Raw genomic sequence first — 14354 nt, 5'->3', positions numbered from 1 at the left:
AGATGTCAATTACACAGACGTTTTGGCAAGACGGATGATTCAGGCTGCTTCTCGATGTTATGTAAGAGAGAAATGTGTTTGTCGGTGCTGTTCAGGTTTGGAGACACGTCGCTGCAGGAGATCATTAACTTGGAGAGTCTCTCCAGACTGAATTCATACTACGAGCAGTTCAAAGAAGTCCTGCCTGAAGACTGTGAGTACTGAAGTCAACTAAAGCTCAGCAATAACAACAACAACACACCAGGAGGGTGCCTGTTTCCTCCTGTTTGTGCAAAATATTTGCCTTCCTCTGTGGTAGAAATTAACTACTTCCCCGCCTCTTTTCTCCCCTCACCTACATTTCCCATCTTCCCCCCTCAGGCCTCCCGAGGTCTCGTTCTCAGACTTGTCTCCCAGAGCTGCTGAGGTTTCTGGGGCAGAACGTCCACGCCAGGAAAAACAAAAACGTGGACATCCTGTGGCAGGCAGCCGAGGTGACATTTCTGCTTTGTTTTAAATGCAAGAAGATGAAATCTAAATAAGTGTTGAATCGAAGATCCTTCTTTTTTTTTTTATGAAAAAATTCCTGTGGCTCTTTGTTTATTGATCATTTATCTCTTGTTAGATGCCTAATATGTAAAAACAATCAGTATTACAGTACTGTTACATCAAAATCCCTGTTTTTTTTGTTTTCCTGGATAATGTCGAACAGATTGATATGTTTGATGAATCGTCCTGTCCTCAGGGGCGTCGCGACTTTGGGCGACTATTTATAATATAAACTGTTGTTTATATTATAAATTACTCGATATTGACTCGATGAATTGCATAAATATCCACACTGTCATATTATTTTTAGCGAGCACCAACTATCTCAGTTAACTGACGACTGAAACATTTCTTCCCTTATGTGTCTCAGATCTGCCGCCGGCTGAACGGAGTTCGTTTCACCAGCTGCAAAAGCGCCAAAGACCGCACGGCCATGTCGGTGACCCTGGAGCAGTGCCTGATCCTGCAGCACGAGCACGGCATGGCGCCGCAGGTCTTCACGCAGGCCCTCGACTGCATGCGCAGGTAGGACTTCCTCACAGTGCCTGAATGAGAACACGACTGAAAATCACACCCGGGCAAAATTTGAGATTTGAGATGCAAGATTAAAGGTCAAATAATGCTCCTATATAAACCCTCTGATTCTTTAGATCTTGCAGCATGCGTTATTTTTCTCTCAAGATTATGTATTTTTTTCATATTAACTGATTCAAATCTTACAAACCAGAAAAGTCTGTTTTTGCCCATGTGCGATTTAAAACCATCACCTGCTTCCTCTGTGAAACAAACTGATACAGAGTTGCTGATTCATCTCAAAAGGGGGAAACTTGAATATTTAGACGTTCGGTTGTTTGCTTTCTTCACCTGACTCTTGTCAAAAAGGTTAAAATGTATTTATTAAACTTTTCGTGACAACGGTCTGGAGAGGAGAGGAACCTAACTGATATTCAAGGATCCTCTTTGATCGTGTGTGTTGGGTGCTTGTTGGTCTGTTTGTTTCGTCTGTCTGTCCGTCTTCATTCGTCTTGTCTCGTCTTGTGTGTCCTTTGTGTGAAGCTGTCTCAGAGTCTGAGTTGCTAACAAGCTGGCAGAATATTTTTCCTTTCTTTGTATCACTTGACCTACCATTGTCGTCACCTTTTTTTCTCCTGCGTCACTCCTTTATTTCCTGCATTCATTTTCAAATTAGGTGGCATAAAGAAAGATTTAGTTTGTTTTTACGCTGCAGTTCAGTCAGAGAGTTTTAGTGAAATGCTTTTGTTGTTTTTCCGCATGGGAAATTTGGCTCGCAGCATGGTGAAAACATACATGTAAGTGGAGACTCATCCATCAGTGAAACAGATTTTAAAACAAAAAGAATAAAAATTGCAGATTAAAGGAGCACCTCGCACATCAGTTACTCACCCTGTGAATTTAAAATGGACAAAAAGAGTAAATTTAGCTCACTGAACACAGGAGCTGCTGATCTACCGCTGCATCTGTTTGTGTTATTGTGGGACAACAACAAAAAAATCTTTCACACATACAGTGTTACACGGGGTTACATTAAATTTTCTACCTTTTTGGATTCTTTATTCACAGGCGCGCCATGCAAAATATATATATTTATATATATATATATATATATATATATATATATATATATATATATATAATTTTTATTTTATTTTATTATTAACTTTTTTCACTATTTCAGTGTAACACAGGGTTAATAATTGATCATTTGGGGCAAAGTTTTTCTTTAAAGATAAATATTTATAGATAGAGGAAATAGTATGTGCAAATTTAAACTGTGGTAAAAACAGCAAATTTAAAAAAAAAAAAAAACATTATGTGTTTTGGTAATTAAATAGGGTGCAAACATTTATTTATTTATTTAAATATACAAAATTTAACACAAATTCCCCTTGTGTTCCCTTGTGAATCAACACATTCCCCAAAAGCATGTCTGTAAAAAACTCACAAAAACATGTTAAAGGTCTCTGCTAACAGAAATAACAAATATTACAAAAGAAACAAACGTTGAATTTATATTCCCACACAAAGATTTTATAGACATCGATCCACAGTGTTACAACAAATGTGGTTTTGTTCCAGAGGACAAAAATCATCTTCAACTCTCCGAAACAAACGTTTATACTCAAGTGTTTGTATCTTTGTGTCAAAATATCTCTGTATGTTCAAGTTTTATGTGACTTTTGTTATATTTTGTCGTTAAGAGGATGTAACCACACCTGTCTGCGTTATAGTTGTGCTCAATGAAGTTGCACTGCCGCACAGATACTCGCATGATACGACATCTCTCCACCTTTTTCTCCTCCTCACATCTTTCCCTTTTTTCTGCCTTCTTCTTTATTCAGCCGGCGAGCATGAAAAAAGCTTTTTTAAGAGCTTAATATATTCATGTTTGGGCTGGTTTTGAGCTGTGATGCATGTTGGAAAAAGCTTGGAGATATTGTGCCCTTTTCTTTTCAGATTTCCCCTCGTTCATCCCTTTTTCCCTCTTATCAAATGAATGAAATAAAAGGAGAATTCACCCTTAAGATACATTTTGAAGTTAAAGCAGCTGGTACTTTCTGCATGTTAGCTTTGTTAGCTTTTCTTAACGGCATGCTGGCTTAAATGACTTCAAAATGCCGCCTCATTTCTTGGATTTAAAGGGTGTTTTTCTTCCATCTTTCACAAGTGAAACCAAAACATTTTCCCGCCGTATTTCCCTCCTCCTCCTCCTTCACCCCATGTCTTAAAAACATATAAACATGGAGAGCCATTGCTGTTTTTTTCTTATCTTCTTTCCTCCTCTGAAAGAAACATCTTTCTTAATTTTCTCTTTTTTCTCTTTCTCTTCTCTTTTTCTCTGTTTCCTCTGCGTGTTTGACTCCGTCATGATTTTGGCTCATGTTTTTTAAATTTGTGCGGGATTGGTTTTGTTTTGGTTGATTCATTTCCATTTGTTGGGACCGCCTTATGATTTGTATGTGTTGTTATTCTTGTGTCACGCCATGGACACTGCTGTCTGTCATGGTGGCGGCGGTTGTCATTGTGATTTTTCGCCGGTATCACACGTTAATTTGCCATCTTTTATTTTGTTGCGACACACGCTTCCTTCCTATCCTTCCCCTCTTGCGACCTTTATTTCCTCCTCTTTCTCCCCCTAATTGCCGTCATTCCTTTTCATCTTTCCCCTTTTTATTTTCTCCTTCAAACCTCCTTTTCCTTCATCCTCTTTTGCTGCTCCACACCTCCTCCTCTTCCTCCCGCCTCCCCGTGACTCGGCAGAATTGGCACGAGGGAGGGGGTGATCCAGAAGAACCTGAGCGGCTTGCTGCCGGTGCGTGACTTCCGGCTGGACCCCAGCCTCCTGTACTCGCTGCCGCTGCTGGCCCTCAGCCCAAACCTCCTGGTGGTGTGGATCTTCCTCAGCGTGGCTTATTTCCTGGCCAAACTCCGCTGCAGCTGAACGTCTGAGCTGCTCTCTCTCTGTTTGGAGTGACGATTATATGAGGAGGGGGTGGGAATAATCCACACTGACTCCCGAGGGTGTTTCTGAAACTGTGCCACTGTCCTGTGAGTGTGTGTGTGTGTGTGTGTGTAATTCATGCACACTGTGCCACCCTGACGAAGGGCTTTACACAACTGACGACCCATTTATCAACGGCAAAATCCACCTCTTATTTTGTTTAGTTTTGGACTCTTCCTGTTTGTTTTTACTTTTTTTTTTTCAAGCTTCAAAACTGCACGAGGTCGCCAAGCCTGGAAAAGTTTCAACACAAACGTTGGGGTTTAGTTTTTGATCAGATCGCACTCGATGTTCACACTGAGCCTGCTGAATCTGAAAACACACATTATTATATTATTATATTATAGAGAATCTCTGTTCGCAGGACCCTGTGTGCTTAATGTAAACTAATGTTGGAAGGAACATATTCGCAGTTGAAATTGCAAACGTACGATTGGAGATGGAGGTTTAAAATGCAGTTTGAATGCAGTTTACATGGCTAATGTAAATTACTAAAACAATTATGTAGTGATCAAAGTAGTTAGCAATCAATGTTTTTTCCATCGATTTATTGACTAATCGTTGCAGCTCTCAGGCTTTCCCAAATAGTAGAAACGATCAGGATTTTTCATGAAGCTCTTATATATCTATATAGTGCCATACTGTTAATTTCCGGTATTTTTTAACTTTATAGATATACAACCACCTTGAGTCAGAAAAACACTGACAAGTTGTAAAAACATGGTAATCTTTTAAGAGCCCATCCCGTGCGACTTTAATACTGCATCACTAACTATGTTTACATGCACAAAATATTTTCGAAAAGACTTTTTTAACTGAGCTATTTACATGGCTGTTGAAAATAAGTATTCTAGTAATACTACCAGTTACATGCAGCTGTGCATACTCTCATTAACGTACCCAAACACAATATGGAAAGCGGTTTTTGCTTCTTTGTGACAAAATAGTATTTTTTCAAAGATTTCCTCTGGGGGTGGACTCATTCAGCTCCCCATTTTCACTCTTCCAACTGCCTTCTCTAAAAGGTTGTCATTGCAACACTGCATATCCAAAAACCTGGTAATATCCCTCATAATGTTTTAAAAAAAAGTTTCTCATTTTTGCCTCAATTGCGTGCTCCTCTTTTGGACATGCATATCTACCCCAAAGTCTTGCAAACTGTTTTTTAAGTAGGTTTGTCTACAACGCACAGACGTGATAGTAAACAGGCAAGTGTGAGGCTGTGTGTTGCAAACTGCAGTAAAAAACAGCAGAGACACATATTCCAAGTTGGCTGTATATATGTAAAAAATTAAATTAAAATACTCCTGATACCTAAATAATTAATTCCCATAACTGAAACAGAATATACTGTTAACATGAGCGGTATCAAATCATAATATTGTCATATTCAGAATAAAAGTGGAAAATTTGTGTGCATGTAAACTTAGTCAGTGTCTAAAAATAAAAGCAAAAACTGTCGTTAAGGGTGCAGGTTTTAAAGTAGTATAACATGAGGACATAAGACATGTCTAAAGGTTTATGTGTCATATTAAGAGGACATGAAGCTGCAGAACGCAGATACTCTCCCCCTCCACTGGAGCAGCTCTTATCCTGCACATTTTCTTCCTGCATCGACACAACTGATTCAGATGATGAGCTCGTTATCAAGCAGCAGACTAAAACATAACACTTTCCATATTCATCCACCCTGAACGCAGTTATTTAACCCTTTGAAGTCTAGATTGACATTGACATCTCAAATATTTAAAACCTTACAGACGGGAGACATTTTTTTTTCAAAAATATGAGAAAAAATCAGCATGAAATGTCCTGCAAATTAGAAAAATGTGACACAAAATGACCCGAAAAGTAGTTTTAAAAGAGAGAGAATCAGTAGAAAATTAAAATGTTTTTAAAATTAGGCTACAGAAAAAAAACCTTTTTTTCTCGATTTTCACTTTTTGTCTTTAACTTATTTGTTTTAGTAAATTTCAGGGAATTTTGTCAGATTTATTTATTTATTTATTATATTTTTTGTGACATTTCTTGTTGAGTTTTTGAAAGAAACCAAGCCAAATTGCTCAGGTTTCAAAGGGTTTAAAAACTAAATTTTTCCAAACAGAGCAAATTCAGCAGGCTTTGTGTGAACACGGTTTCAGCTATAAAACAGCTGTGATGATCTTTTAAACATCTTTAAATCCGTCCACAAACAGAAAAAATGTGCACATACACATGCATACATTTGCAGTCTATAGCGCCCTCCAGTGGACAGATTCGTGATTTTTGTGTCGGTGAGCTGCTCTGCCTTATTCTCCACTCACACTGACAACTAAATGGAAAAACAAACATGCCGGACACCTGAGTTGTGAATATGTATAAAAAAATGCAGATTATATATAAATATTTGCTTTCAGGAAAGAGTTATTGTTGATAGTAGCTAAAGGAAATCTATTTATCTTAATTTATTTGTGCGACATGTCCAGCTCATCATCGTCTTCCGTGTGCTACATTGGAGGAGCTTTTATTTGGTGCCAAGTTAATGAAGCGCACTCTGGCTTATATGTTCTTATTTTCTGGCAGTATTTGCTCGTTTTCTTTGTTTTGGTCTTCCTGCTTTTCTAGACCGTAGAAGGTGTTTTGCTTCTACTTCAGCCTGTGCACTTTCCAGCAGATCTGAGTCAGCTGTGGCTCTGTTTACATGCAGCTTTACATGCAGACTTTAGTCTCATTTGGGTTAAAAATGAGTCCATCTATTCGGCTGATTGTCTTTTTACCCATATCAGAGGATAGTGGGTTCATTTAGGACTGAAGTGTGTAAAAAAATAGTTTTATAGGCGTGTTTTCTTCAGGATAAATGAACTGGACTCATGTAAACACTTCAACCAGACTAAGATGATCATAAAAGGTCCAATTTGGAGAAAACTTCGGTGCATAAACACACAAATATAAAGTTTTTGCGCTGCTTTATTCATTTGTGTGTTTAATATCACCCACACTCGTATCGCTCTGCACACAAAATGTGCTTTTCAAAATCGAGCTTTAAAAACATTAGTATTATTTTCCACTTTCATAACCCTTAAATTCCATTTTTTGTCATGATGTCACTATGTTTTTAGATGGAAAAAAACCTGATTGAATTATTTGCAAAATACTACGTGAAAAGTAGATTTGTTTTCCTTTTTTTTAAAAATGAATGTATTTATTTATTTATTTAGGATGATCGCAGCCTGAAATATGTCGGTGATTTGCAGCAGCATTGATCGTGACAGTGCACCTCATGAAAATAGCATCTATTTTCTCCATATGCAAAATGTGGTTAAGGAAATAAAAAGACTTCATCAGGTCGAAAATAGTAAAAATGACAAATTCCAAGGCAAAAGCCCAGAATGACACCCGGAAATAATACAGTGCAAGTTATGCATGAACACAAACAAAATTGTAAAGAAAATGAAGAATGAAAAACGCATAAAATGTCCCGAAAAGTTAAAATTCGTTTCAGACTGCCGGTTTACGTGAGTTAAGGTGATTTGCTCGTTCCGGCTGATTCTGCGTCCTCTCCTCAGGACCGCGTTGGTGTGTTCATGTCTAATTAACCAGAAGTGAAAACATCTGTGTGGGTGTGCGGCTCATTTCACTGTAACTGCAAAACCAAAGTAACAATAAAGCAAATATTCAGCTTTCATGGACAGAAAAGTAGACTAAGTTCTGTGGAGGCTGTGACTGATAGAGCTGTACTGAATAAGAAGAATTTGAATGTTATGAAGGTTGTGAATGAAGCGTCAGACTTTTGGGCACAGCCTGAATAATTTGTGTTTTTTGGCACATTTTCTTTGCAAATCCTGTGTTCATGTGTCCCAGTATTTCTGAAAACACAACAGGCCTCATGCAGCAACTTTTTCTTAAATTTGACTTTTAACAGAATATTTTCACAGTGTGGTATTAGTACTTTAACTGAATACAAAGACCTGAATACTTCCTCCACCACTGTCTGGATGCCCTTGAGCCATTCGAGTCCGGTTGAAGTGTGACTTTTGTGTTCAGTTCATTTTGAAAAAGCATGTTTGATTTCCTCAGTGCTTTTAAACTTTTCACTTTGTGAGATCGAGCGTTTTACTTTGGGCGAAGGCACTTTTCACACACTTAAATCGGCCCCAGTGTGCCGCAAGAGACTCGACCCGCATCTGCTCTGCAGCTTTTCACACCAACACAGCGACGATCGGCTCCGTCTCGCCAATTGACGGAGTTGAATCTTTTTTTTTCTCAAGGATGCAGTTTGTAAATTGGCTGATGTTGGAATGTATCGATGATACGATATTCAGGGGTTTGATTATGCAGCGTAGTGCTGTAGTTTCTACACACTTTAGAGCATTTATGTGCACCAGTTTAAACGAACCAGTACGGACTGCAACTGTTAAAATTAGCTTTATAGAGTCGATTTATGTGACAGATTTTATTTGTAGTGGAGCTGCAGGATGAATGAATGAGGAATGTATTCATGCTTGTGCCAAATGCTTTAGTGCGTTTTTAAACGGGTGAATTCAGGTTTGGAGGATCTGTGTTTGCAAAATTAAGACAGAAAAGATGTGATGTCTTTTTCTGAATGCAGTCTGACTCTATGTGAGTGTACGTGTCCTGAAAGTGAGAGAAAAGGACGCAGAAATATGAGTTACGTTTGTCTTGTTTTGAGAATTTAATTATCAAGATTTTTTTCTGCGACTAACCAGCAGATTTTGGGCACTTTTGGTTGATAAAGTACTAACTCTTTGAGCTTTCATCTCACCAAAACTCCAAACTGTTTTAGTCGTTTGAAGGAAAAGAAAAGCTGGATAGGCTTATGCTAAAAAATCATGCACTTTTTTATGTTGTGTAGGGATGTTGTATACCCAAAAACTATTTATTTGTGTTGTGGAAAATGATAATTATTGACGACCACATTAATGCTGTTTCACCTGAATTGATATTTTAAGCCCAAGTATGAATTTCAAAGGTTTTGCATATTTTTCAAGACACTTTACTGGGAAATAATCAAGCTTTTTCTGCTACTAATCAGCAGATTTTTGTCATTTTTTTGGTTAAAAAATGACAAACACATTGAGCTATAATCTCACCAAAACTCCTTTTTTTTGTTTAAAGAAAGGAAAAAAATCAAGATACTTTTGCCTCTAAATCATGCACTTATAAAAAATCAAAGGTTTTTAGGATTTTTCAAGACACTTTCCTGGAAATAGTGTTTTTCTGCAACTGGGCAGCAGATATTTGGCACTTTTTAAAAATGACTATCTCTGTTAAATTGCTAAATTGTTTATGCTTTCTTACGAAAAAGAGTCCAAGATGCTTTTGCTTACAAATCATGCACTTTTCATAGAGCTTCTTAGAAAGTATATTATTTTGTGATGCTGTATACTCCTCTGATATATTGAGCCAAAGTAAAGGAGACTTCACTGGAAAATAATCTGGCTTTTACTGCAACTAAACAGCACATTTTGGGCATTTTTGGTTAAAAAATTAATACATTTCAATATGCTTTTGCTTACAAATCATGCACTTTAATTGAAAGTATTTATTTTCTGATGTCACGTACCCCACAGCTAATAATTTATGTGGTTGTACTGTTGTGGAAAACAATACTTATGTTCTACAACACATATTTTGAACCCGAATATATGAAAATCAAAGATACATTTTTTTAAATGTTGCTGTGCGACAAGTTCTGTTTCGATTATAGAAAAATAATGTTTAGGAAGTAAAAGTGATAAAAATGTCCTCAACAAATAAGATAAGACTCCAGGAGTCCTCCACGTTGTGTTACACTTTGGAAACCTGCATTGTTAAAATCAATAACTTTGCTCGTGAAGAAAAACGACAGCGTCCGTCTCGTCCCCGGAGCGTCCAGGCTTCGTCTCATTATCATCGACCCAGTAAGGAAATAGATCAGCCCCAAAAATATCCTCCTTTGGGAGTTTAACGTGCTCTCATGACCCCTGAACACAGAATACAACGATCCATGTGGTCTGACAAACAGTAATGGCTGTTTTTCATTAGTGTAATATTACAGTATTATTGTATTATATTAGAGTATTATTAGTTTAGTATTAGAGTAGCTCTACACAAATGCTTCTGAATGTGTTGTGCTCTTTATTTAAAGGTATATTTTGCAGGATTTTCCTAAAAAACAATGCATAGACTCATCCAAAAGTATCAGTCATCACTTATGACCCTCTCTCAGTGCGTTTGGGTTTATTTATCTGCAGAAACTCTGCCTGTATTTTCTGATTTTCTTCTTATTTTGACGCGTTTAGGACGTACCAATAGAAGGCTACAAAAATGACACAGTGCCAAAAAAAATAGCAAATATAGCAAGGCAATACAAACAGTAACCAAAAAATCCTGCACAGTATACCTTTATTTCATTTTGGATTTTTTTTTTTATGCTTTCCTCAGCATTAAAAGCAAAATTTTTAAACTTGAACTTATTATTTAATATTTACTTCCTTTTTATTATTTTTTTTATAATTTATTTCAGGAAATATGTGTATTTGTTTGCTCCAGTTTAGAACTACCTCTGTGAGACAGAAGTTATAGACTTTATTTAAAATAATAAAAAATGAATATATAAATGCATCTGTACACAAATATATAATTATATAATTGCCAAGCAGCAGGGACATTGTTTTATGGAAAATTTATTAAATTTCCTTTTAAAATAAAGTAATATTTTAATTAATGATACACTTATTATTAATTTCCCATATTAAAACATATAATTATACTAAAGTACTTCCTAAAAATATTTATTAAAAAATCATTATATCATTCATGTCAAAGAATTACATCTCAGTTCTGCTTTTTTTATTTTTATTTTTTAAATTATTCTTAGAATCCAGATATATCAGAGAATATATTTGTATCGCTGTACATAAATTGTATTTATGTGTTGCCTAAAATGTTTGCGATATATTGTCTTATATTATTATTATGCTTGTGCCAAAACTGTCATGCCGTCACTTTATATCAGTATGTCTTGGTATAATATGCAGAATTATATTTGTTTGTTTTTCACGACACACGACACTGTAATTATGCTAAAGTGTTGAAATAATAACAGTTTGCACTTTTAAGCCGTTCTGTGAACAATGTTATCGGTCCTTCCAGGATTTTGCATTTCCTTTTTTAAAAGATTCAGTTGTTGCGGCTTAAAATTCCTGATTTCATGGCTCACAAGAAACTACGATGATCGTTGAACTTTGCAGAAGCTTTGCAGTGATTTGACAAAATTGCAAAGGCTGCACAGGTTGAATATGAGTTAAGTTTTGGGATCACGACATCCTGGAAGTGCTGATTAACTAAAATTTAAATGTAAATTTAAATAATTGCGATACTAGCATCATAATTTGAGACCATAAATTGTCATGTGAAAATGATTTTTTTTATTTATTTTTTTTCGATTTTGAGCAGAAGGCCAGTGTTACTATGACATGTTATTTCTTGAAATGCAAATTTAAAAAAGAAAGAAAAGAAAGTTTTCCTTCAGTATTTACCAAAACAACAGATTCAAATTTTATTTTTAAAAAATTGATGTTTTTATTTTATTTTTTTTGTTGGTCTGCACAGAAAGTGCGTCGAGGAAATATTGTTTGGGAATATTTTAATCGATGCTGATTCATGTTGGCTTTTCGGGTGAAGTGAAATCCTCCCGAGACAGATCCCCGGTCAATCACACGACACGAAATCTTTGACGCTGAAGTGTCTTTATTTGTGTTTATTTCCACATTTTGCAATCAGTGCTTTTCCTCCAACACTCAGTAGCAGTTAAACGTCCCAAAGCTTGAGCCTCGCTGCGTCCCGTGTTGCTCTAAATGTACCACAAACCCAAAAAAGTGTGTCCCTGAACGCCACACACCTGCTGTAATAAACGTTTTCTGCCTCCACCTGCAGAAAGAAACCAGACTCTGACGAGATTTTGTGATTTCTTAATCCGCTCTTTGCATATCAGAAAAATCTTTTTCCATAACTTAGTTTAAGTGTGTTTTCTGTTCTCTTCTTTTCTTCCATGTTTGTCCGTGTGTGTGTGTGTGTGTGTGTGTGTGTGTGTGTGTGTGTGTGTGTGAATGATGTTGCATGTTTTTTTTATTTCTTTGCGCCGTTTTTCTGATCCAGTCTCGAGTCTTTGCTGGTGATCAGTTGAAGTTGTAACAACCTCAGTAATGATTGTTCTTCTGCTGCTCATTTCTAAACAAAAAAATAAGGTCATTCATTTGTTCTTAGGGCATTTTTATCATTTCAATTTCCACATTACGTTAAATCCTTGAAGAATACTTTATGCCTCAACGGTGAATAAAAAAAAACAAAAAAGAGACAATTCTTCACGAACTGAAGTCATTGCGATTCATGTTTGACATTTACAAACTCTGACGGAAGTCGTGCAACATAATCCAAGTCTCATTTATCCAGTCGAATGCTCAGTAGTTCCCAAACAGACAGCCCTTTGTGAAAGGTTAAACATTATATAATATATATATACAAATAAAAAATAATCTAAAAGTGTATGTTTTGGTGTTCCAGAAAAAGTATCGGGAAAAGCTCTTTAAATTAAAAAAAAAAGATAAAAAAAGATCTCATTAAATAAAAAAATAGTACAGTTTGCTATATATGCCCTTGAAAAAGGCAAATTTGTCTCCCTTGTGGATTTATTTTTTATTTTTATTTATTTATTTTTTGTAAAATAATCAGGTGTCAGTAGTAGTTACATGACTACTCTACTTAAACAATAAAAAGTAAATAAATTAATTAATAATTCAGTTAAATCAAGAAAAAAATACTGGGAAAAAGGTACCATTGGGTATCAGTACTGACTTCGAGGCTCTTGTGTGAACGGTACCGGACCCTAAAAGTCAAACAATAACACAAACAAACCAGTTGGAAGAGCAGCAGCTGTTTTTGTCGATGGAAAAGGTCTTTGATAGATTAATTTTTCCGTTTAGTTCAAGAATATGTCTGTTTGTGAAGCACTGAGCAAACAACTGGATAAATAAGACTTGGAGTTGTTTGAGGGTTTGTAAACAGATGTTTGGACATAATTTTGCCGTTCTTAAATGTGGACTCCTATAACTTCAGTTCACTTAGAATAGTCCCAGTTTTTGAATTCATTGTTTTCATTGAGTTATGTGAGAAAAACAAAGTTTTCTTCGACATATTCAACACAACAGGGGTGAGTCACTGACATACAGGCGGTCATTTGGTTAATGAAGTACTCCTTTAATTTAGCACATTTGTTGATTCTCATTTTTGGAGAAAAAAACCTCAGCAGAGTAAGTATAATTTTGTAGTTAGGGATAAAAAAAAAATTGCATGAGACATCACCAAACATTTCTGTTAATTGTCCTCATCCATGTCCTCATTGTGTCTCCTCAGCGAGGGCTGCAGACGAGAAAACACCGTGAAAAACGTCGGGTGCCGGAAGTACGCGTTTAACTCTCTGCAGCTCAAAGCCTTCCCCAAACACTACCGACCTCCTGACGGCACTTTTGGGAAAGTGGAAACCTGATCGGACCACAGGGAGCTGTGTCGGGAATAATAAAGGACAGAGCTGTTTTGGGACGGCCGGGGAACAATCAAGACACTGCGTCACCCAGAGGTTTTAGAAAAGAGTTTCACCTTCCCGAAAACTCGTAGATTTGTACCACGTTAGTATAACAACTGTTTTTAAGTACTGTAATAGTTGCTTATGCCATATTATGCATAACACGCAAAATACAAGACTGTTCTCCCTGGTAGCAGAAGTGTGGAGCTCGTTGGGTTTTTATTTCTTGTTATGAAAATGTTCATGAACCGCACCGCCGATCAAGCACCGATGTGATCGATAACCACGCAAACCGGTTTATTTATGCTTTACAATGTGAATCAAGAGATCAATTATTAAAGCCACGTGTTTTAATCGAATTCTGTATCAATAAAAAAGACAATTACTCATTGTCACCTTGAAAATTTAGACTTTTTTTGGGTTTTTTTTACACCAGCAAGTGTCTGTCTATGCAGTTAGGACATCTTCTAAGGTTACATTAAATATTTAGTGGTTCCCAGCTGGTCCCACAGAGTTTAGATTTCTCTTTAGTTATTAGTTAAAGTCACATGCATTGGAGATATTACCACATATTCAATTTTATTTCTTGAAATGTTAACATTTTGACTGAGAAGAAATTAACTGTAATGCAGGAGTAAACAGATATGTCACTTCAAAATAAAAGCTCTGTGCTGGAAATTCACTGTACTTTAAAATAAAGTGTGTGTTTTACAGATTTGCATGTTCACGAGTCACTTCCATTCA

The 14354-nt window shown here is 36.4% G+C and overlaps 1 protein-coding gene across 13 annotated transcripts in view; it reads left to right on the top strand.

Annotated features, from left to right (window-relative positions):
• The window catches only part of LOC121962641 (inositol polyphosphate-4-phosphatase type I A-like), a 77486-nt gene extending 63194 nt beyond the window's left edge, over positions 1–14292 (top strand). For 9 of the 13 annotated variants that reach the window (XM_088074304.1, XM_088074303.1, XM_088074308.1 and 6 more), the window contains 4 exons: positions 96–193; positions 361–473; positions 899–1053; positions 3808–12586. In XM_088074304.1, the coding sequence (XP_087930430.1) occupies positions 96–193; positions 361–473; positions 899–1053; positions 3808–3988 (547 nt within the window). In that variant the 3' untranslated portion in view covers positions 3989–12586. Of the gene's footprint in view, positions 1–95; positions 194–360; positions 474–898; positions 1054–3807; positions 12587–13441 lie in introns of those variants that run through there. The other 4 variants (XM_088074311.1, XM_088074309.1, XM_088074310.1 and 1 more) reach the window with 1 other exon arrangement.
• The last annotated feature ends 62 nt before the right edge of the window (positions 14293–14354 follow it).

The sequence above is a fragment of the Plectropomus leopardus genome, chromosome 24, assembly GCF_026936395.1.
Source record: "Plectropomus leopardus strain MGB_pleo_1.0 chromosome 24, ASM2693639v1, whole genome shotgun sequence".
In the NCBI taxonomy this organism is placed as follows: Eukaryota; Metazoa; Chordata; class Actinopteri; order Perciformes; family Serranidae; genus Plectropomus; species Plectropomus leopardus.
This window is presented reverse-complemented; position numbering and strand designations above follow the sequence as displayed.